Here is a 25,928-nt window from a genome sequence, read left to right on the forward strand (position 1 = left end):
CAGGTATCAATGTTTTCTTCCTTTTCATTCATGTCATAATGTGGTTAATCATGTGTCTATTTTCCACAGATGGACATTTGTCTGGTTTCCAGTTTGGGTTCCTATAAATAAAGTTGCCTTAAACATTTGTGTATAAGTCTTGGTGTGAAGATGTGCTTTCTTTTATCTAAACATTCACATGTGGAATTAGTGAGCAGTAGGTTTAACATTTTAAGATACTGCCTCAGGTTAATCTAATCTATATGCTCACTAACACTTAATCTAGACTTTTCCTAGTGGTCAATCATCCTGGTAAGTGTAATAGTTAACTGTGCTTTCAGCTTGACTGGAATAATCTTTTTTGTGTGTCAGTCCTGGGGCTTAACTCAAGGGCTAGGCACTTGTCCTTACTTAGGCCCTAGCCTGAGTAACTAGAATTACAAGTGTGAGACAGTGGCATCCAGTTCAATAAATGTTTTTTAATGGAGAAATATACCTTACTCATGTAAATGTAACCACTCATAAAATGACATTTAAAGAAAAAAACAACTTATCTGTCTAGCACTTGAAATCAAGGCCCAAGTATTTGTAAGACCACAAGAATACAAGGTAATAAAAAAGATAAAGGCAATAATGGAAAAATGTTAAATTTTCTAAAAATCCCTTAAATCTATAACATTTTCAAAGTAAAGCATGTTAACCAAAATAAATATACATGTATTATTTACCCCTACTTCGTGTTCTGCTTCTGCTTCTACTTCTGCTTCTATCTCTATCCCTGTCACGAAGCCTCTCTTTACTCCAACTTCGACTCCGACTCCTACTGTAACTGCGACTTCGTCCTCGTCTTCTATTGTATCGGTCTCTGTAGGAATCTCTTCGAGGAGGATTTCGATCATAATCTCTTTTTCGAGAACGATCATCTTTTTTCCTCTCATCACGACTTCTAAAGAAATATATAAACACTTTTGTATAAACAATGTTTAAGTAAAAAATTGAAAAAAAAACCTCCAAATGTAAAAGTTGTATTTGATTCTTATAGTATACTTTTAAAATCCTACCTTGAAAATATTAATATGGGAAACTCAAATAAAATGACTGAGTAAATACACTTACTACAAAACCTTTTTACAAAAAGTAAAATTTCCCTTATTGTCTTAACTCTTATTCTTATGTACATCAACATCTATACAATTCCAACTCATACATAAAGGCTTCTGTATGTCTTACATTACATATATAATATACTACACGGTCTTATACTAAATCTCATAAGCATGTGTTATATTTCTTACTGTCTTAATTCTTACTCTTATGTACATCAACATCTATACAATTCTCTGTACATAAAGGATTCCATAAGTCTTATATTACATATATAGTATATATACTACAATCTTATACATATAATCTCATAAGCATGTATTATATACATAGTACTTTACCCATTTTTGAAAGCTTAATAGAAAAAAAATAATCATACTGAAGAAAAATACTCCAACCCTGGAATAAAATTAACAACAAAGAACTTACAACATAAAAATCTGACTTTAAGGTCTTGGTACAAAAGAACCTAATTATACCTTCCTGGACCAATAAAACACTAGACATTACTTGCCTCTATCTGACAGGTAAGTCAAAAATTGAAATTGGTTCAGGACATCACTTACCTATTTTCTCTGTATCGGGAGCTTGACTGGGGAGGACTGTGATTTAGCCTTCTAGAAAACTTCTTCTCTCGTTCATCCTCCTTTGTAACCTGATACACACACACACACACACACACACACACACACACACACACACACACACACACAAGTTATAAGTTAGCCAGTTATTTCTTGCCATATTATTTCAATAACTTAACTTATGTAATATAGGAGCAAAATGCTACCTACAAATGTACAAAATTCATTTATCTAAATAAAAACAATCACTTAACCATAATAGTGTGTTGAAAGTTAAAGTGAATAGTAAAGAAAATTTATAAATCCTTGCCTTAGAGAACAGTTGCAAAAAAGTACTTTAAGTATCTTCATTTTACTAGAATTAATGGAAAGGTAATGCTATTCCTTCTTTAAAAAAAAAAAAAGTATGTGCACATTTTGATTCCTTGAATTTGTTTGGTCTCATACCAAAAACATCAAAGAATATAGAGAGCACATTAGAACTAACCAAGATGTAAAATAAAAAAATTTAAAAAGAGTATTTGAGAAAAACAATTTATATGGTGAAATAGTTTTCCGTGTAACCCCAGTTTCTTAGCATCATGACAAGAATGCCTTATAAAACTACTAGGAAGTAATCATAGGAAACATTCCCTTGTGATCAGTGCTACTCTGCTGTCTAGACTGTACTAACCAGAAAACTGATTCTATATGATATTAAGGTATGATTACAAAAAGAGAATTGGAAGTTAAGATTCAAGAAATATTGACAATAGCTTCTGTAAAAATCTTAGGGCTTAAGATTGTACTTCTTGCAGGAAGTAGGGACAGTAGAATTTGATCTCGGGACATTGAGCTTGCCAGGCAGGCACTCCCCATCATTTGAGCCATGCCTCCAGAATTGCGTTAGTCAATTTTTAAACAGGGTCTTGCATTTTTGCCAAGGCTGATCTAGACGTCTATGTATGTCTCCTACGTAGGTGCCTACCATGACAGCAGCTTTTCACTGGTTACAATGAGATTTAACTTTTTGCTAGGGGTGGTCTTAAATCATGATGATCCTCCTGATGCCTAACCTTTTGAGTAACTAAGATTACAGGTATGAGCCACGATTGGATAGACAATACAACCCTACTGAGGTCCTTTTTTTGAGACAGGGTCTTACTATGTAGTCCAGGCTAGCTTAGAACTCACATTCCTCCTTTCTCAGCCTTCTAAAAATACATGCATACCCAACTCCCTTGACACATTTTCTCCTTTATCTTTCCCTGCAAGTAATTTTATGTGGGTAAATATCCATATCCTGAAGAATGTGTATCTGACTGGTAAGTTTTCATACCCATAGCATTTTAAACCTACACTGCCATCTGGCATTTTAATAATTGCAAAAAATTAGACCTCCAAGAACAGTCAAGAAAATTGTGATGATGTATTATTTCTGCAACAGATACAACACTGAAGTTGTATCATTAAGCTGTATTGAAAAAAGACTGTTTCTTAAATCAAGGGTCTGTGTTACTAAAGATTTTCTGAGAATTAAAATATAGCGTAAAGCTAGATAAACATGCTTGCTACCCAGGAGGCTGAAGTTGGAGGATCAACCAGCACAAGAGTTTCAGATCAGTCTAGGCAAAATAGAAAGATTCTACTGCCCAAAAAAGGGAAGAAACTAGAAACAGGGAAGGGGAAGAAATACCTCAGGTAATTTATAAAAACAAAATTGGAACCAACCCAAACTCAATGAAAAAAACCTAACTAATTACTGCATATCTCCATGTGGCATCATAAGCAACTGCCAAATGCTATCTACTGTATGTCTTAGTAATGTATCTCCTATACTATACTATACTACTGGGTATGAAACATTGTCATTAAGTTACACTTCTGGTCTCTGGTGAGAAATTAAATGGTGTATGTGTGTGTTTACACATGCATGTGTGTATGTCTACACACTTACTAGCCAAGCAATTTACCACTTACGACTTCCTACCCCCTACTTTGCCAAGTATTTTATGTATTATTTTACTTATTCCACACTACAACTCTAGTGTTTCTACTGCAAAGTGGAATAAACTGAGGCTGAGAGTAGCAATGTCTTCAATATCTCAGGATAGTCACATACAAAGCCAAAATTTCAATTAAGATGTTTAAAGCTAATGGCATTTGAAGGGAAATGGATGGAGCTAGAAGGAATCATGTTGAGCGAGGTAAGCCAAGAACGAAGAGACAAACGGTACATGGTCTCCCTCATAAGTGGATGCTAAATCCAAAAGGTTAGGTGATACGACAAAACTAACAGGACTTAAGAAACAAAGAACTCCCGCTCATCTGGTTGAACCACTACTAAATATCCCCATGCTGCTGATCACAAATATGGTATATAACATGTGAACACTGTTATATATTACAGACTGTGGTACACAATTTGCTCCAGGGAAGTTAGAATGAACTTGTGACTTTGAAATTATGTAATCATTTAATCACAATCAAAAAAAAAAAAAAAAAGAACCTCGGGGAAGGGAGGGAGGGAGGGGATGGTAGGGGGAAAACAATGGAGGGGGTAACAATGTTCAAGAGGAAGTGTACTCATTACCTCACTCATGTAACTGTAACCCTCTGTATAGTAGCTTTACAATAAAAAAAAAAAAATGAAAAAAAAAAAAAAAGATGTTTAAAGCTAGGCTGAATACAAAAAAAAATGTTAAAATAATGTTAAAACAATTGCCAACAACTATTTTCTTTTTAAGAATAAAATTGAGATGGCTATGTGACTACTAAATAAGGATATGTGAAGAAGATTATAACACGGAACAAAAAAATGTCAAACTCTCTTGAAGAATGAAACTATTTCTATTGCTGAGTCTAGTGTTTGACTACTTAAAAGCAGCCAATTATTAAATGCATCAAAGAAAACTGCCAAAAAATTTACTGATATTGCAATTATTTTGCTAAACACAAATAGCTAATACTGTACACCTAACAGACAGAAGCTGAAAGCAGACCTAAGATTATCCTTAGAAAAGCTTTCTTAAAATTCATTACTCCTTAGCTGGCTTCTGAAAACTTTGATTTCTGGAAGATTCCTTCCATTTCATCATTAGAATTGCTCATCGTGTTTGAATTATAAAAACAATAGCTTATGCTAAATATGTACCAACAGGGTAGGTGCCTAATCCAAATATAAACATTGGGTAATGAGTCTCAAAACAAGCTTCCTCCATTCACATGTGCTGTCACAACTCATTGCTAAAGGAAGTAAGTGTGTCTTGAGTACCTCCAAAGACTTTTTTTGTCTTGTTTTCCAGCAGATTTTCTTCTTATCTCCCATGCCTTTCCCTTTGCCGACTCATTTGTTTTGCTTTGCTTTAGTAAGTTATATCCATGAATATGACCACACACTGAATCCCATGGGTACTAGGAGAAACTTTAAACCTAATACTGAGGATTCTAAATACAAAAATATTGGGGAGGAGGGCCGGAAGCCCTGAAGTTGGGATGATGCTATTAATCCCAGTTAGCTACTCAGCTACTCAAGAGGCTGAGAGCTGAAGATAACAGTTCAAAGCCATCCTAGGCAGAAAAGTCCATGAGACTCTTACCTCCAATAAACTACCAAAAAACTGGAAGTGGAGCTGTGGCTCAAGTGTTAGAATGCTAGCCTTGAGCAAAAAAGGTCAGGGACAGTACTCACCTAAGTTCAAGCCTTAGACAGGCAAAAAAAAAAAAAAAAGGAAAAAAGAAAAGAAACAAAACAAACAAACAAAAACAGAACCCTCAGCTTAATCTTTTAAGTGTTTAAAGAACCGATTAAGTATAACACAGACTCATACCTCTTCTTTTTTTATGTCTTTTTCTTGGTGCTGAAAAAATTCTACCTTCAGGCTTCCTGATGATGGCTGCTCTGGGGGAGGCAGATAGCTCTTTGTATTCACAGCATCAAAAAGTTTTTCTACAAATATCTGTGTCTCTAAAAACCAAGCAAAAAAAACACCTCTAATTAAAATATTTACTAAAATATTTACATAATTCCTTATGTCTAATCATCAGGCTTCTAGGTCAGTGGCTTCAAGTCATGACTAGTCTTCATAATATAGCCTACACAGTATATAAACAAATTATAATCTGCATTGAAAAGCAGATTCAAAGTAATTTTCTAAGGAATATTATCTTTTAATAGCCATTTTAGTCATTTTCTTATTCTTTTAACTTATGTTAAAAAAAACCCTTAAAATAAATATCCATTTCAAATAATCTATGGATATGTTATAATATTGTTTATCTCTGCTATAATTTGAGACTGAGTTTAATATTCGTGGATCTTATTTTAAATAACTTATTAAAAGAAAACAGTATTTAAAAACAGAACATCTTACCTTTCTGAAGAAATACATCCAACTGATCAATACATAATGCCTTCAGTTCTTTTTCACTTTTGTCTTTCTTTACTAAAGCCAAAACATATTTTGCTAGGGCTGATGGATCTGCATCACAGCTAAGAAAAAACAATGTTGAAAGAATTTTAGCCACAAATACTTTCATGTTCCATAAATCCCAGTTACAAACTGACTTGGAAAGTATAGCATACAGTTAAGTGAGTATTCAATATAAAGCACTTGGGTCAAGGAAGGCACTAAAGAAATATGCCCTATAATAAAGAAAAAAAAAAGTCCTTCTTAATATATCTTATATGCTACACCCAAACATCATTTCTTGAAAACATACAATATATTAAATAGTATATACAAAACAGACCCATGGGGTTGAGAAGGTAGCTCAGTGGTAGAGCACTTGCCTTGCATGCCTGAGACCCTGGGTTTGATTCCTCAGCACCATATAAGCAAAAAGAAAAAAGCCGGAAGTGGCGCTGTGGCTCCAGTGGTAGAGCGCTAGCCTTAGATGAAGAGCTGACGGACAGTGCCCAGGCCCAGAGTTCAGGCCCCACGACCGGACTCCCCCCCGCCAAAAAAAACAGACCCAATGTACTAGTGATTAAGATTTAATAAAATGGCATTCAAGTCAACAAAAACATAATCTATACAAAAAAGGTATTTAGACAACCTTGCTGTTATCCTTAAAACTTAGAATTTCATTTTTAAATGTGATAATACCAAACTATAAAACTACAAAAACATTCAATATTAGAAAATACATAGCTGGGCACTGGTGGCTTGTGACTGTAATACTAGCTACTGAAAAGGCTGAGATCTGAGGATAACAGTTCAAAGCCAGTCAGAGCAGAACAATCCATTAGACTCTTATGTCCAATTAACTATCAAAAATAGTGGAAGCAGAGCTGTGGCTCAAGTGGTAGGGATCGGCTCTGGCTTTGAGCAAAACAACTCAGGCCCTGAGTTCAAACTCCATGACTTCCCTCTCTCCCCCCAGAATTAATTTATGCCACAGAATTAATGAAGACCTTCTAAATTATGACACATCCAATCACAGGAATGATATTAGTGTATAACAATAAAAAACAACAATAAAAATATATTTGAAAAAACTCAATAGTTAACTCATCACAAAAAGGCAAATTTTCTCAGCAGGGTTTCTATCAAGACCAATACCTATAGCAGAAAAAAAAAGACAGTGACAATTGAAAAAGGGAAAAAAGTGATTGTTATATATGTAAAAATGGAACTTTCCTCTCTAAGAGGAATGAAAACATAACCTATAATGAAATACTATTTTTCAGTTAACAGATTAACAAAATCCCCAAATATGAAATACTATTTTTCAGTTAACAGATTAACAAAATCCCCAAATATCGGCAAATATATTCTGGTGGCTAACAATGAGGAAGCAAGCAATTTATACACATTGAACTGGTACACGAAACTGGTGGGCCCTAAGGAGAATGTTCAGGCAGTTACCCTGTAATCTGACTCAACAATTCTACTTTTATGAATTTATTCTAAAATCACATATATGCTCAAATGGCATGCTATTATATTGCAAAATCAAAATGTACAAATGTCATTTAAATATGTCATTTAAATAAGACTAGAAAAATAAATTACATTAAATCCACACAAGGAATGACATGCAACAAAGTTAGACAAGTGGTTCACACCTGACATCTCAGCTATACTTGAAGGTGATGTTGGGACAATTGCCATTCCGGGTCAGCCCAGGCAAAAATGTCCAATTTATTTATTTCTACAAACACCTAGAGTTACAAATCTCCATTCCAATCTTTTAGATTAATCTTTTTTAAAGCCCCCAGAATATGACATCATGTCTCATACCTGAAATCCCTGCTACTCAAAGGGAGACCAAGTTTTCTGGCCAGCCTGGGCATAAAAATGTTAGTGAGACCACTCATCTCAATCAATAGTTAAGTGGCTCAAATCTGTTGTATCAGCTTCAGAGGGATGTTGTAGGAAGAAGGTGGGCCCTGGGAAATAAAGTTAGATCTTATCTGCAGAAATTATTAAAGTAGGCTGGAGGTGTGGCTCATTGTACTAAGTTATCTGCCAGCAAGCAAGAGATCCTGAGTTTAAACCCTAATATTGCCTTGGGTGGGGAAAAAAACAACTCCGAATCTCCACCTCTCTCTATCATCAGCTGTTAACCAAGACAACTGTCCTAGACCACCTCTCATATATGTACCCATAGGTCCAACTTCATGACATCCTTAACAAGACAGGTTAACTACTTAAGAAGTTAAATTTTTCCAGGTATATGTAAGAAGGAACCACAGATGCTGAAAGCTCATGAAGCAGAACAAATGGAGAAAACGAAAATCTCCCCAAATATTCTCAAATTTCTTAATAGGTCAAATAACTAGAATCAAATTACCCTTAGAAATAAAGACTACCATACTATTAGTGTGCTTTAGTTTATAGTTTAGGATTTTAAAAAACGAAACAATTAGAAAGCAAAGCAAGTTATAATATTCCAGTACAATATTTTCAAAGTCTGTTGCTCAAATTTCATGATGGCTTTAAAATTTTGGTGGAAGATGATTAATGGAATTTAACTTAAGCTTCCATATCCAGTAATTTTGAAAAGAAGCTGGAGGCAGTAGAGGGAATTATAACAAATTTAAATATATTAACTCAGTAACTTTAGAACACGGATATCCACCCACATCTGTTCCAACAAAATTTTCATTTTATACTCATGAAAAATGTAATTTGCATCAGTTATGATTCTATATTTTGTACTAAGGATTTCTATTGGGGGAGAGGGAATATATACTGGCACATGCATGCCAGTACTGGGGCTTGAATTCAGGGCTTCTTTCTCAGTTTTTCCACTCTAGACTAGCATTCCACTTTATCTTTAAAAAAAAAACTTCACTGGGTGCTAGTAACTCATGCCTGTAATCCTGACTACTCAGGAAGCTGAGATCTGAGGATCATAGTTCCAAGCCAGCCCAGTCAAAAAGTCTCTGAGGACTACTATCTTCATTTATCTACCAAAAAAGCCAGAAGTGAAGCTGTGCCTCAAGTGGTAAAGCACTAGCCTAAAGCAAAAGCAGCTTAGGGACAGCGCCCAGGCACTGAGTTTACGCACTACGACTGGCACAAAAAATAAAAAATATAAAAATTCAATGAACAATACACTTAGAAACTTAAAAAATTGCTGTAAAATATGCTACTTTAACCAATTCATACAAAGCAAAAGTAGATTGTCTATGGTAATTACATTATTTGCTAAGAAGTACTATATACCCACAAGCATTATATTCTACCATATTATCAAAATGTTTAAATATCATCTAAACATGAGCATCACACAATTCTTTTTAGGCTTATATTACTTACACAAAATGTTATGTTCCTTATATTTTCCTCAACCTCTTCTCAACCCTTGTACTTTCAAGACTTTTTTTGTTTAGAGTCTGCATGAGAAAAGTAGACTAGAGAGAGAGAGAGAGAGACAGAGAGAGAGAGAGACAGAGACAGACAGAGACAGAGACTTTCTGATTCTGAGTGATATTGTCTAACATGATGAGTTATCTCCAGTCCCATCCACTTTCCTTAAAATAAAATGATTTCTTCTTTATGGGTGAATCATACTCAACACTGTATATATACTACATTTTCTTTACACATAGACTGATTTCATAACTTGGTACTTGGTACAGAGAGAGACCATGCTGACCCTGCTTCTACAGGAATGGCATACCTGAATCATACATGAGTTCTATTTTATTTTTTTAAGCTACATTTTACATTTTTCTTTATTAGCATCAAATAGTTGTGTAAAAGGGTTTGATTTTAACATGTTCAGTTATTAATATAATGCATCTTAATCAGTTACCTCTCTCCTCCATCTACCTTCCCAGGTATTAATTCCTTGAGGAACCTCCATACTGATTTCTATAGTGGTTGCATAATTTACATTCTCATCTGGCCATCTGAGGCACATTGTTTTAAAAAATTATTAAGAACAAGAAATGTACTCATTACCTTACTCATGTAACTGTAACTCCTCTGTACAGCATCTTTACAATAAAAATGTTTTTCAAAATTTATTAAGGAATTATCTATTAATTACTTTCAAAACTAGAAAATCTTCACACTCTTAAAGATAAAATACTCAGATACAAAAATCAAAGTACAAGTTTTTTCACTGAAAAAAGCATTAACCCAAAATGCAGACCAAGCACAGATAATTTGTGGCTGTAGTATCATACCACAAAACTCTCTTCTTAAAATAAAACTGGAAGTCGGGTGATGGCGGCTCATGTCTGTAATCCTAGCTACTCAGGAGACTGAGATCTGAGAATCACGGTTCAAAGCCAGCCCAGGCAGGAAAATCCATGAGACTCTTATGTCCAATTAACCACCAAAAAACTGTAAGTGGCGCTGTGGCTCAAGTGGTAGAGCACTCACTTTGAGCTGAAGAGCTCAGGTACAGGGCACAGGCCCAGAGTTCAAGCCCCATGACCAACCAACCAAAAAAAAAAAAAAAAAACCTGGAGAGAAATATAGCAGTCCACAACAAAACCCTATGTTAAGGTATATTTTGTGTTTTCTATCCTAATTCATAGTTCAAAGAGTTGATGATTCTTTGAGGAAAATGCTAAGTTCCAAAGGATACCACATTAATTACATTCTATTTAATTACAAAACAGATGAGGGAAAATATCCCTTCAATTACTTGAAAGTGAGGAAAAAGCCTAGGGAATACTTTTCTATAGAAAAGGTAAAATTATCTATTATCTAAGAGAAATAGTACTATGGACTATAAATATGAAACACTTAGTTCTGTTGTAAAACTTAGCTAAGTCAATTCCTGAAGAACTGTTTCTGACCTACTTAAAAGCAAATATTAAAAATATTAATTAGTAATAATGATCTAGCTAACACTATATGGTGGGCTGTATATGTAAATGTCCAAAAATCATGTTGAAAGTATTTTTTTATTAAAACAGAGAAGTTGGCCAGGTGCCAGTGGCTCAGGCCTGTATCCCTAGCTACTCAGGAGGCTGAGCTCTTAGGATCTTGGTTCAAAGACAGTCCCAGACAGGAAAGTCCATGACACTTTCCAATTAACCACACCCCCCCCCCCCCAAAAAATGGAAGTGGAGCTTTAGCTCAAATGGTAGAGCATTAGCCTAAGCGCAAAAGCTTAGGAAAAGTGCCCAGGACCAGAGTTCAAGCCCCATGGCCAACAACAACAAAAAACACAGAAGTTACTATTTTTCAGCTTACAAATACCAAGACTAAGTTAATAAAATCTTTAGTTGCTTCTTCTGAGAAAAAAAAAAAAAAACTGGCTTATCAAATTAGAAATACAGATTATATGAGAAGGCACTTACTAATCTCCCAAATACATGTTACTTAAAATCAACTGGTAAAAAGTTAAAAGTTATACTGAGCATCAGTAGCTCACACTTTTAATCAGGAGGTTGAGATCTAAGGATGGTGGGTGGAAGATAGCTCAGGAGCAAAGTCTGTCTGACTCTTAATCTCCAATTAACCAACAAAAAGCTCAAAGTAGGGGCTGGGAAGGTAGCTCAGAGGTAGAGTGCTTGCCTTGCATGCATGAGGCCCTACGTTCGATTCCTTGGCACCACATAAGCAGAAGAAGCCAGAAGTTCCACTGTGCCTCAAGTGGTAGAACACTAGCCTTGAGCTGAAAAGCTGAGAGACAGTGCCCAGGACCAGAGTTCAGGCCCCACGACCGACCAAAAAACAAAAGCTGAAAGTGGGGTTATGATCAAATATAGAGCTCCAGTCTTGAGCTGGAAAACCTAAGGGATAATGTCTAATCCTAGAGTTCAAGCCCCAGTACATACGCGCGTGCACGCGTGTGCGCGCGCACACACACACACACACACGCACACGTGAACACACACACAAATATGTTTTAATTAAAATCTAGTTACTAAACTTTCTAGCTCATTTAAGTCTAAGCCATATTGTTAGCCTTGAAAGAGTCTGGGATTGTCTTTAGTCTTTTTTTGGTTTAAGAAAAACTACAACACTGTACTGAATTCCAAACTGCCAGCAATTTTAGGTTTCTACTTCTACCTTATACGTAAGTTATGTCATCCTGGGTCCATATTTTTCTTCCTAGGCTTCTGTTTACTTATTTTTAAAACAAAGTCACTCAAACATATCATCTGAAAAAGTAGTTCATTTTTAGGAACAAAATGCTAAGCTTTCCTTGTCATAGTATCTCCCTCCCCCATTCCCACTCCTCATGACTTTTAGTTAATTGAACTTCAAAATTATTAGTATATAGTATGCTAGAATCTTCAAGGAAAAAATGTTTCCCCCTATTGTAATTTCTTAGTATCAGGCACAAGATTTACACATGTGGAAGTCATATAATCCTAAATTCTACTAAATGAAAACATTGTGTATTTCTTTTCCAGACCTAAAGATATACACAAAATTTATACTACTGTAAAATCGTAACTATTGATATATTTGTTTTTCCCTGGAGAGGATTCTAGGTATCCATGTCTGCCTTTTCAAGAATTAACTACAATAAGCCAGAAGTACCTACTAATTACCAAACATTACAAAAAGGCATCCAAGATCAGGAGCAAAGGAACAAAACTAAGAAAAAGCAAGTTGCAGTTTATGTGAAACCCAATTAGAACAAATACAAGTGTACTATCAAGTTCTCCAAGCTGGAGCTGGGAAGATGGCTTAGTGGTAGGTACATGCATGAAGCCCTGGGATCGATTCCTCAGTACCACATATGCAAAAAAAGCCGGAAGTGGCACTGTGGCTCAAGTGGTGAAGTGCTAGCCTTGAGCAAAAGCAGCTCAGAGACAGTGAGAACCTAGGCCCTGAGTTCAAGCCTCAGGACTGGCAAAAAAAAAAAAAAGATTGTTACAGATATTAAAAAGGTTAATAAAACAGATCCAGCATTTTGACAAGCTCCTTTTCCTTTGCCAAACCGTCTTTTCTACCCACAGCTTGAAGATTAAGATTGACTCATGTATTTAGTACCTTTTCTAGTGCTGCCTCCTAGACCAAAAAGCACCACATGGAAAAATCTAAGTGTAGGCATTTCACAACTCACTCTTAAACTATAGTTTAAAAACCGCTAACTTGACAAAAAGAGGAGTCTCAGGAGAGAATCACAAGATGTCATAACCGAGCCTCTTCATATGTACATAAAATATACATACTGAAAGGAACACCAAAGATTGGGAAACAGGGCTGGGAAGGTGGCTCAGTGGTAGAGTTCTTGCCTTACATGCATGAGGCCCTGGGTTCGATTCCTCAGCACCACATAAGCAGAGGAAAAAAAAAAAGCCAGCAGTGGCGCTGTGGCTCAAGTGGTAGAGCACTAGCCTTGAGCTGAAGAGCTGTAAGACAGGGCCCAGGCCCAGAGTTCAGGCCCCATGACCAACCCCCCCCCCAAAAAAAAAAAAAAAAAAAACAAAGATAGGGAAACAAAGGGCTTTTTTCTTAATTTGCTTTTCTTTTCTGATGACTGTATTCTTTACCTTTGATGACTCTATATTCTTTACCTTACACATGGTGTATTCACATGCACATCTGTAAGAGGGTGAGGAAGAAAAAAGAATCTGAGGAAGATGGGTGAAAAAGTGCAGCAGTGTAGCACACTAGACATCATGGGTGGAAATGGGAAAGAATGGGGAACAGATGATACTTCATGAAAGGGAATGTACTTATTACCTGACTTACGTGTAAATGTAACCCTGCTGTATATCACCTCTAAATTAACAATATTTTTTTAAAAAACTGCTCACTTATCTTCAAATTCTACAATTTAATCAAACCTCTACACACAATATGCAAACATCTTAAGACATTCTATTAGGCTGCTCTTGTGCTTTAATCTTCCTCAGTAATAACAATTTAAGCCCCCCAAAATGTCTGGAAATGGAAATTTTAAAAATCCACTTAATCAGAAATCAACAGACAAGTAGATTGGAAGCATCTTCTTAATCATAAGGGAGAGTCATGATGCCTCAAAACTTTAGTCTTATAGACTTGTTCTTTCCACTTGGAATAATCACATTAGAAGCATACAAATGCTAACACATTCAATTTAGAAAAATACATGTAAAATGATACTATTAACTGCAGTTTATGAAAGTTTTCAAACTGAGGTTTTACTCTTTCACAGTCTGCTTGCTATAACTTTTTAAAGTGTAAAATAAGTATCTGAGCTATTATTAGGAAGAGTCAATGTGGTAATCAGCTCTCCATTATTGTGACAGATATCTGAGATAACCAATTTATAAAGAGGTTTACTTGGAATCATAATTTTAGAGGCTTAAGTAGTGGCAAGGCAGCATATAATGGTAGAAACATGAGGCAGAACAAAAGTGCCCACCTCGAAGCCAGGAAGTGAACAAGATAAGAGGGTGAGTTCCACTATCCAACTCAAGGACACACACACCTCAGTAACCTAAAAACCTCCTATTAAGTCTCACTTCTTAAAATTTCCACTCTGGGAACCAAGGATGTAGGCACTGTGTCCTTTCAGGACATCCCAGAACCATACTACTGCAATCACTTTGAGAAATTCTTGTAAAATATGCCCCAAAAGGTCACAGCTGCAAATACATTACTGAATTTAAAACTGCTTCAAGGAGCCAGGAACCAGTGTATCACGCCTATCTCCCAACTACTCAGAAGGCTGAGATGTGAGGATCAGGGCTCAAAGCCAGCCCAGGCAGGAAAGTCTGTGAGACTCTTTATCTCCAATTAACCACAAGAAAACTGGAAGTGGCATTATGGCTCAAAGTAGTAGAAAAAAAAGGCACAGGGACAGTGCCCAGGCCCTGACTTCAAGCCCTAACAAACAAACAAACACAACTATTGCTTCAAGGAACAAATACATCATCTGCTTAACTGCATACTAACATGTACATGCAATTCATAATTAGCCAACCATTTTTCATTTATATTAACTTCATTGAAAATTTCACAAATGTTTTTCATTTTTTAAACTGCCAGTAGACAAAAATGGTGTAGCAGGAATGTATGAGGGAATGCAGAAAAGTATCAAAAACTCCAAAAAAAATCAAAACCTAGACTGAAATTATGGTGACAATCTATCTCCTGATATTTTTTTTAAAATGGTCAAGAAAATAAAAAAAAATCTTCAACTTTTTAAAAAGCTGCCTGTATTTATAAAGTACTACTGTTTACAAATGTCTTATATATGTGTCAAGGTAATAAAATTTAGTAACAACAATTTAGTGTTTAAAAAATAGTAACAACTTAGTGTCAAGTGGCTTGACACATATATAATTCATGCATCTACTATTACATTATATAAAATAATTTCATATTTAATCCCAGGACTACAAAATAGTTTCATAGTCTAAAACTCTGAGCTCCATCTATTTGCCCCTCCTTGCCCAACCATTGGTATCCATTGGAGCAGTGGAATATGATCAGGAGAGCAAACATACCAAAAGTTAGGGGGATGATGAAAGTGTTCTGGCCAGTAAATAATTATAAGATATTAACTCTTGGGGCCGGGAAGGTGGCTCAGTGGTAGAGCGCTTGCCTTGCATGCATGAGGCCCTGGGTTCTATTCCTCAGCACCACATAAGCAAAAAGAAAAAAGCCAGAAGTGGCGCTGTGTCTTCAGCCTTGAGCTGAAGAGCTGAGGGAGAGCGCCCAGGCCCAGAGTTCAGGCCCCATGACCAGAACCAAATAAAAAAAAAAAAAAATTAAAAAAAAAAAGATATTAACTCTTCTACCATCTATAAGATTAATCAGATCATTATTACTATGCATAATTTTTGGTTTCATGGGAGGCAAAAAGCTTGTACATAATAGGTAGCATTCAGCAACATATTTACATACTAATAATATTCAAATTTCCTCTATCTCTTAAAAATCATTCAATTACTGAACTAAATTTAAGATTTAAATTTCTAATCCTGGAGATGCTGTTAAAACAAAACAGAAATAGACCCAAAAAATCTGAACCTTCAAGTTGTTCAAAAATCTACTCTGAAATGAAAGTCAAGGTAAAGCAGTGTAGATTTTACAGTTTTATCCAAGTAATTGTTTCAGCTATTAGTTTTGTGAGCACATAAAGTAGAAATTTCCACTAATGTACTTAATATTTAGGCATTCTTAATACCACAGGCAAAGCATTGTGTTAGGTGCTATAAAGAACAGGAAGATAACTTTTCAATTTAGGAAGTCTACTTCAAAGGGCCTGAGACTTTAACTACTAAACAAATATGCACATAATCAGTGTCATAAATCATATAAACTAGGGTCAGTAACTCAGATCTGTAATCCTAGCTACTCAGGAGGCTGAGATCTGAAGATCATGGTGCAAAAGCCAGCCCTGGTAGGAAAATTCATGAGACTCTTATCACCAACTAACCACCCAAAAAAAGCTGGAAGTAAAGGCATGACTCAAATGGTAGAGCACTAGCCTTGAGCACAACAAGCTCAGGAACAGCGCCCAGGCCCTAAGTTTAAAAAAAAAAAAGTAAACTATTGACGAGAGAGAAATGTTATGGGAAGAAGGGTAGTACTTCCAACTAGACAGGCAATAGTTTTCTGGGAAAAATAGGCCATACCTCACCTTTATTTAAATATTTACAGATATACTTATAAAAGATAGGAAGGCATCATAATAGGCAAGACTCTGAAACAAAGTACCTTGTTTCAGATGCTACCACACCATCACTATCTAGGAATGATGTTACTAAATTTTATTACCTTTAAAATAACCTACGTCAACATTCAATGAATGCACAATAATTAACAACTTAAGTAGTCAATGAATGTTTATTATTTAAAATTAAGAAGTCAACAGAAACAATATGATAGATAAATCACCATAAAGTACAGCTCTGCTAAAATTAAGACACAAAAATGCAGATGTAAATGGGAAGATCATTTGAATCAAACTTAAAAGCATGTATTATTGGAAATGTGATATTTTGGTCAAGAAATGGGCATCAATGTCAAAAGAACTTAAAAGGAGAACAAGTCCTCCCCCTGCCACCAAGTCAGCTGAGGACTGTTAAAAGAAAAAAATATAAAACCTAATGATTTAAGGACAGCTAGTGAAAGGGAAGGAAAACAAATACAAAATTTCATATCTGAGTAATCTGAAGAAATGACATAGCAATAAGCGAATCCAGAATATTTCATTTCATTAGTTATTAATTTTTGTCGGTCCTGGGGTTTGAACTCTAGTCCTCGGTGCTATCCCTAAGCTCTTCAGCTCAAGGCTAGCAACCTACTGCTTGAGCCACAGCGTCACTTCCGGCTTTTTCTGCTTATGTGGTGCCAAGGAATCGTACCCAGGGCTCCATGCATGCAAGGCAAGCACTCTACCACTAAGTCACCTTCCTAGCCCAGAATATTTCATTTCAAATATGTCATTTATAGATTACATGAAGGATCCAGGTAGATATACAACTTGCAGTTGGCAATAAGAACACTTTGAGTGGTTAAGTCTAAACTTGCTCATGTGAAAAATAAATGCAGAGAATATAAATTCGTACACAGAATCCATTAATAAGCTCTGAAATTCAATAAATGTGCAAGTATATCCAACTTGCTAGGGAAGGGATACTTTAGTTAGACTTTGAACAGATCTATAACACATACTAAGAAAAGTTTTTTAAAAAGTTTAATCTTTGACAATGATAAAGACTATAAAAGAAATTGTACACTGAAATTATCTTGGAGAATTGTACTAACAAATTACCCTATAGCTGGCCATTTATAATGAACACAGATTTATCAGCTCAGAGTTCTGCCTTGGGAACTCTATTATTATCAAAGCACTGTAAGATTAACATCTCTCATCTCAAGATGTAGCCTTAATGTGGTACTTTTCACCACAGAGAAATATTGTTCTTCACATGGTGGAAGGCTGAAGGGCAAAGAAGTCAAAAAGGGACTTAATTTACCCACTTATAAAAGTATTATTCTCATGCATGAGGGTATGTATTGTCCAATGTCCTAATAATCTCTTAAAGGTTCCTTCTGTAAGAAGAGCAATTAAATTTCAACATACATTTTGCAAAAAACAAAATGTTCAAACCATGGGAGAAATGGCTAAAGGATAGGGGGGAAAAATAGTAAAACACCAAGTCAAAAACATGAACTAAAGGAGGTAAGATTGGAGAATAAAGAAATCTGAAGAGACGGGTGCCGGTGGCTCACGCCTATAATCCTAGTTACTCAGGAGGCTGAGATCTGAGGATCGAGGTTCAAAACCATCCCGGGCAGGAAAGTCCATGAAACTCTTATCTCCAATAAACGGCACTGTAGCTCAAGTGGTAGAGCGCTAGCCTTGAGCTGAAGAGCTGAGGGACAGCGCTCAAGCCCAGAGTTCAAGCCCCATGACCGACAAAAAAAAAAAAAAAAAAGAAAAGAAAAGAAAAAGAAATCTGAGGTATTGAGACTTTAGGACAAATAAATTCAAAAGTCATCACTATTGTCTGATGTTACACACTAAGTCAGAGAATAAAAATCTTATGTAAAATCTTTACGTTGAATGAATATAAATTCATTGGTAGCACTGAGATAAGCAGTCTTGGTCAAATACACGTAAGGAAAAAAAACTGTAGTGTGACGTTAAGAAGATAAATGGTAGGGGCAATGAGTTAAAAAATACTAGGGGGCTGGGAAGGTGGCTCAGCGGCAGAGCGCTTGCCTTGCAATGCATGAGGCCCTGGGTTCGATTCCTCAGCACCACATAAGCAAAAAAGAAAAAAGCCGGAAGTGGTGCTGTGGCTCAAGTGGTAGAGTGCTAGCCTTGAGCTGAAGAGCTGAGGGACAGCGCCCAGGGTCAGAGTTCAGGCCCCACAACTGGACCAAAAAAAAAAAAAAATACTAGGAAAATATATGTAACAAGAAAGCGACTAGATGTATAATTTTAGTTTCTGATGCTATTGTTCTGAATCTAAGAAAGAAAGATTAAGAAAACCAATTTATTATGCCAAAAGGAGCCGACAGAAAGTGAAAGGTCAAGAGATAAAGTGATTCAAAAGTTCAAGAGTAAAATGTTCACTCTGTAAAGCCAAAAAAACAACTCTCACTGTAAGCCAGGAATAACAATAAACATTATTATGGTAAGGAAGGGGCACCTGTTAATAATAACTTTGAGTAAAGGGGACCCTATATAAAAATTCCAAGGCTGTTTCTCACAAACACTAAAGTACCACCAATACAACGATGGTTTAGAAATTTACTTCCAACAAGGTTACTACTCAGAGTGTATAGTTAAAAAATAAAAAAGTGTATTCAGTAATGAAAATACTATCATGGAGTGGCAAATTAACAACATGCATTGTCTCTAATTAGATCAAATACAAATCACTAGGAAATGTCTTAACTTCATGCTTCAATGCCTTAGTTTCATCATCACCTATTTGTAAAATAAATAACAAGGCTTAGTGCTAATCTCATAAAACTTGGAAGTGATATAAAACACTACATGCAGTTGTTAGGTGGTAGTGATAAAAATGGTGGTGACAGTATTAACAGTACCAATAGTAATGCAACCTATTAGTGTTAAATCAGTATATTTAAGGAAGAAAAAAAATGGCTCTTAGCATGTGTCTCATTCAATTCTTTTAACTGAGGATGGGAACAAATATAATTCTCACTTTTACATCAATGAAAAAAGAGAGGCTCATTTGCCTGTATCACTCAGCTAATAAATGGCAGAACTGATATTTGAATATTGATCTATGTAGACAAAAAGCTTATCTTCTTTCCCTTACACAATACCATCTCCACAGAACTACATAGTGGCAGAAAGATATTTTTAAAAAAGAAAAAGGTTGGCGTTCTGCTCTTTCTAAACTTCACATCTGGTGTATCAACTTATTTGATGAAAAAGTAAAGGGACTGATTACATCTTTAAGGTATTCTTTCATATAAAAAAGTCCATGATTTACTATAGTACCATAGCTATGGGTAAAATCACTTAAAATACAGCAGCATACAATAGGCTGGTACCAGTGGCTCACATCTGTAATTATAGCTACTCAGGAGGCTGAGCTCTGAGGATCATGTTTCAAAGCTAGCCCAGGCAGGAAAAGTCCATGACACTTATCTCCAAAAAGCTGGAAGGGGAGCTGTGGCTCAACTGGTACAGTGCTAACCTTGAGCAAAAAAGTACCCAAGTATCCAAGCCCTGATTTCAAATCCCAAACCTGGGGGGAAAAAAACAAAAAGGAAAAAACCTGCACTACAACAAAAGTGCTGGTTTTTCAAGACTTTTACATTATTAAAAAAAAATGAATGTTAAGAGGAAAGTTCACCAGCAATTCGTTTTATATTATTAGCAAGTGTGACTAAGCAATTGTTTTGTATCAAACAGTCTAAGTATTTCATGACAATTTAAATCTTATTTTCAATAATTTATGGAAGAGTAAACTTTACTGTACTATTATAAAATCCTGATAATACTACAGAATTTATAGTAAATGCAAACATAGGGAGTCAATTTCATGCAAAAAAAGTTACTAGGTTTTCCCATCTTAAGCCTTGTCCTATCAATCAGAAAATTCAGCGGCCCTGAAACTAGCTTTAATAGCATCCAAAATCTTTAGCAAGTCCTGTATAAACAGGTTCTTCTCTCTGGAGCTATCTATTGGCATTCTTCCTTTGTTTTTTACATCTCTTAATTCCTCCAAAACAACTTCTTTTTTCTCATTTTCCAGCCCTCAAACAATCTGTACTTCAAAACCTGGAAAGCTTTAACAGCTTCCCCACTACCATCTTTTGCAGGAGCAAATGGTTTTCCATGCTTTCAAGGTAAGATAAAATGTTACGATGCCAGGGAAGCCTTACCTGACCTTCCAGTCATATATTTTGAAAGCATTCTAGATTTCTCCACAATTTAATCTTTTAATTACTTGTTCAACAGGTCTCCATTTAACAGTAACCAATATGCAGATAGTCATCTCATCCTTATATTCATTCTATTTCCCCAATAACTACCACATCGATTAGCACAGAGTAGATAAAAATATTCAGTAGAAGTTCACTGAATAATACACTCAAAATACCAGGTAAGTGCAAAGCCCTGAGATAAATAGCTAAAAAGTTCTACATAAATTTCAAGTTAAATCTTACCCTTGATCCTTCCTATGTTCCTTCCTTGAACAGGTGCTACTTTGTTAATTACAAAGTTAATGTTAGCTACAAACTTAAAATGTAGCAAAACATAACTTTAGTTAACAAACCAAGATTTGAACCACTGATTAAGTAACTGGGATCAGGTCTAATAAGTCATCACCTAAAAGAATATACCTGAAATGCAATTAGAGGAACACATGAACCCATGCAAGTTAAGGGCTGTATTTTACAAAAGCAAATACATATTACAATCAGATCAACCCACTACTATTGTAGAGTCTACAAGCACTGCCTCATTTATTACAACAGTATGGCATACAATACTATCTGCAGTCCTACAAACTAAGCTATTGACACATAGAATATGCTTTTTTTTTTTTCTTTTTTCTTTTTTTTGGTTAATAGTGACCTGAACTTTGGGCCTGGGCACTATCCCTCAGCTCTTCAGCTCAAGGCTAGCGCTCTACCACTAGAGCCACAGCGCCACTTCCGGCTTTTTCTGCTTATGTGGTGCTGAGGAATCAAACCCAGGGCCTCATGCATGCAAGGTAAGCACTACAACTGAGCCACCTTCCCAGCCCCAGAATATGCTTTTTTTAACTAAGAAAAAAGTAGAAGCACATAGCTATAGATTTCTAGGTTAGCAAATAAAAAAGGAAATGGCAGTAAATGATTTGAAACTGAAAATACCTTCAATTAAAAAATGAATACTTAAGAAAATAAAAACTTTCAGCACAAATCATTTCCCAAAGTTTTTGGATCACCTAAAACTTATAAAAATGCTAACTGCACATCAAGAAATGTTATGGGATTTTCTTATATTCACTATTTCTCCTGCTTTACAAATGAGTAAACACAAGCATGAAATAACCGAATATTAAACAGTTCGTGACAGAGACAATCCAAAGCCAGCCATTAGGCTCTGGACTCCTCTCTTTCAACCCTTATATCATGTCTTCCCAATCTTCTATTGTGTGTGTGTGTGTGTGTGTGTGTGTGTGTGTGTGTGTTTAAAGTCTATTTGGTAACACTAGATACTGAACCCAAGGTCTTGCACATGCTAAGCATATATTCTACCATTGAAATACATCCTCTAGCTCACCACCCCTGGAAATAGAATTTTTACACTACTCCACTCCAGTGAACTAATTTGTTTAGATTTCCAATGGCCTCAACCTTGCCAAATCTAAGAGCTATATAGCTGCCTCTATCCATAAGGTTAATAACTCCTCTGTCATACATTTGTTCTTTTATTTAGCAATACGTAACCCAGTTTTTTTTTTCCACCTCAATCATGATCTGTATATTCTTTCCAGGAAATCTACATTTCCAAGGCTTCAAAAACACTACCTAGATGACTCTAAATTTCTCTAGTCCTGGATATAGCTTTCTAAACTGATATATTCAAATTCCTATCACTTTAAATACCGTATCCTTAATCATCAAAAACAACCACTCTTTCCTTCTCCCATCAGCCTTTACTCCAGACCAGTGTTCTCTCCCATGAGCCATCTAGTTGCTTAGACTAACTTCTAGCTATGACCCTTGATTTCCTTCTCCCTCATCTTCCAAATCCAATCCATCAGAACTACTTATAAAGTATAGTTAGTTCTGCCTCTACTATCATTTACCATCAACTACCCTACCCACATGTAGTTTCCACTTTGTTCTTGCCCCTTTAGTCTCCCCAAAGCAGGAAAATTAAGATCAAATCAAGGATTGTGCGCTTGGAAATCAGCTAATATCTTTTTAGTATTCATTTAAAAAATCCTAATTGCTGGCCATTCTGTAAGATATGGCCCCTAACTACTTCTCCCAAGTTCATGTCTTTCCTTTCTCCCTACCCCATCACAAGCCTTACCCGCACAGGCCTTCTCCTTGCCCCCTCTCCCCCAATACACTACTCGGGTCTACTACCATGCCTTTGCATTTGCTCTTCCTTCTGCAAAGAACTTTCTGGAGAGTTTCACACTCTCTTCCTCAGATTTTGCTCGAGTGTCAGATATTGCAGGCCTTTCCTATTAGGTGTGAACCCATTCTAATCACTCTTACTAGAATGGCCAAAACGCTACTGATACCAGAAGTGCTCTTTTTATTGAAACTTGTCAATTTTGGCATTTAAAAGCTCTATTCCCAAAGCCTCCCACAACACACTTTGCTTAACACATGCATCCTGTGACTTAAAATTTCTCCATTGCATTTTGCTACTGCAAAATGTTAAGAAAATTGGTCCATGATTTGATATTTATTAATCCTTGAAACTCTTTAAATTTTCCAAAAAGACATTTTAATATACTCCCCACACTTCCAGTCCATCTAGAGCACCTCACTTAAAAGTGTTAAACATTCCGTATGTATGGAGACTCGATTTTCTTCCTCCTATCCCAGTGAACGAGCATGTACTCGGCACCTTGGCACCTGTTACATCTTCAATCAGTTAAAGAGGTGCAGATAAGCCAAACAGCACATGGGAGACGTGGCCTTTCTTTCAGGGATTATATTCAGGTGAAACATGAGGCGACTTAAAAACTCCACCTGTCCCAATCTCTTAACAAAGGCCAATTCACTCCATTTAAGGAAAACTGGGTAAATACGTCCGTGGGCAGGAAGGTGTGCTCGGTTTTACTGAAATGAAAGAAACCTGTGTGGAGGATCTTGGCAAACACCGGTGGTATGGAGGCGGTTGGGGGGTCCGGTGTACACATAACGGGAAAGCAAAAGCAAGGAGACACCGGTTCAAAGCTCAGTTCGTGCTCTCCGCGTGGGGGGGAGGAAGAGAGGGAAGTATTTCGAACCTGAACGCGAAGGTGGACAAGGAAGAGAAGCCCTGGGAGTCTCTGATCACCGCTTCGGCCTGCACGGCGGGCACGGTGGAAAGGCTGCACCGATCCGGGTCCGCCACTCCACCACCGCCATCCCCGCGAGATCTCCTCCCCTCCCCTGCGGCGCTTCCCCCCCCCCACACACACACCCCAGGATACTCACATGGGCTCGAGGGTCTTGCTGAGCCAGGACTTGAGTGCCTCGAAGTTTTCAATGATCATTTTAGAAACCATCCACCGCGGCCCCGAGGCCCGTCACACACACGCACACACAGACCCGCCTCAGCCCGCCCAGGTCGCGGCCGCTACGGCCGCCGCTGCCCCCGCCCCCCGCCTCCGCGCGCCGCCCGCCCGCGTGGGCCGCGGTGGGAGGCGCCGGTGGCAGCTTCCCGCGAGCCCCGGGCCGCGCGCGGCTTCGCGGGGGGGCTGCCGCGGACCCTCGGGGCGCCGGGAGCCTCGCCCGCCCCCCCAGACCCCGGCCCCGGCGGAGGCAGCGACGGTTTACCCGGGCCCTCTCTCCCTTCCCCAAGTCCCTCAGCGGATATTCCCGAACCAGGAGCGCGAAACGCGCCGAGGCCGGGCTTTTCTCTCAGCGTCGGGAGTATGTGCTTGTTGGCAACGCAGCAAAGGCAAAAGTAAAGAAAGAGAAAGACCCCCCGGTAGCGCGATAGGAACGACTCGGGGGGTCTTCCCGGCACCTGAGCACCCCCAAGAAAATGGCTGCCTGTAAACCTCGCGAGAATTGGCGAAGTCTCGCGTTGACTCCCGGAGCCTTCTGGGAAGAGACGTAAAGTCGGGCGTCCGGCACCGAGCGCCGGGCGCGGAGCGCGCGGGGCGGACGAGCGCGGCGGCGGCGGCGGTGCGTGTGTGCGTGGCCTGGGGGCCTGGCTGCCTTTTTACCCGTTGTAATAAGACGGAGACTCTGTGGTTTCACAGAGCTGGCAGGCCCTGACGTCAGAATCAGTGGGAACCCCCTCCTGGCTCCCCAGCCGGTTCTCTCGGAGCGGACGGGGACCGGTCCTTCGCGGCGACGACGGGACGGAGGGCCGGAGCCTCGCTTTACCTCAGTACCCTCCAGCCCGGTATTCTCTGGTCTGCTGTGAGATTCACAGGTCACTCTAACCTCCAGAGCACTGGTTGCCTGTCCGAATTTGCTAGACTGTTTGGCAGACCCCGAATGACCGAGGGTGCTGGGGATGTCCCCCAGCCCTTCCCCCCGGGACACAGGTGGGAAGACCTTAACGCTTCTCGGCATGTTTTCCCACCACCTGAAACTGGAATTTTCTCCTAGCTGAATATTTAAAAAAAAAAAAAAAACAGAATGTAGATACAGTTTATTTACATCCAGTTCAGACTCTTATAACTTACTTTGTAGCAAAAGAGAACTTCCCAAATTCTCCTGGGTGATCCAGTGTAAAGGTTTGATTTCTGCCCATTTATTATTCATATACCCCATGACGCACCCCGGGGGGGATCTTGCAAAGGGTCTAAAATGCATGAACTACGGTGAAACGAAAATAAGTCATAATCTAATGACAGTAATTGAGCTAATAAGTTCCCCCCCCCATGGGAAACGTGGTAGAACAAAAGATCCTTATGAATTGAGAGTTTATAATTTGCTAGAGTGAAGTGTCCTTGAAGCATTAAGTGAAGGTTGTCAACTACAAAGCTAGGCACTTGTCCTAAAATAATTGCATCTAAAGTAGGATGCAAATTGGAATCCAGCTACTAAATAGCCAGAGTATTGATTAAAGCAGTTTAGTTAAGTGAAGTAAGCCATATAAAAGAACAAATATTTATGATTTCACTTCTCTGAGGTTTCTAGAGTAGTGGGTAGAGTCTTCCAAATTATCAAATTCTGTAAACTCCAGGTAAACCAGGTATATTTACTTGCTCATTATTTCCCACAGTGAATGTCTCTTTCTCTG

At 37.6% G+C, this 25,928-nt stretch overlaps 1 protein-coding gene across 12 annotated transcripts in view; it reads right to left on the minus strand.

The window, feature by feature from the left end:
• Rbm26 (RNA binding motif protein 26) overlaps positions 1-25,928 on the minus strand; it is a 78,961-nt gene that overhangs the window by 46,414 nt on the left and 6,619 nt on the right. For 11 of the 12 annotated variants that reach the window (XR_006147830.1, XR_006147831.1, XR_006147832.1 and 8 more), the window contains exons 2-6: positions 24,164-24,281; positions 6,020-6,138; positions 5,477-5,613; positions 1,650-1,738; positions 708-925 (exon numbers count right to left, since the gene is read on the minus strand). Coding sequence is in view for 1 of the 12 variants with exons in the window: in XM_042682634.1 (XP_042538568.1) it covers positions 708-925; positions 1,650-1,738; positions 5,477-5,613; positions 6,020-6,138; positions 24,164-24,234 (634 nt within the window). In the remaining 11 variants the exon portion in view is untranslated. Of the gene's footprint in view, positions 1-707; positions 926-1,649; positions 1,739-5,476; positions 5,614-6,019; positions 6,139-24,163; positions 24,309-25,928 lie in introns of those variants that run through there. The other variant, XR_006147829.1, reaches the window with a different exon arrangement.

This window comes from Dipodomys spectabilis, unplaced genomic scaffold (assembly GCF_019054845.1).
Source record: "Dipodomys spectabilis isolate Male_0828 unplaced genomic scaffold, ASM1905484v1 ptg000075l, whole genome shotgun sequence".
Taxonomy (NCBI): Eukaryota; Metazoa; Chordata; class Mammalia; order Rodentia; family Heteromyidae; genus Dipodomys; species Dipodomys spectabilis.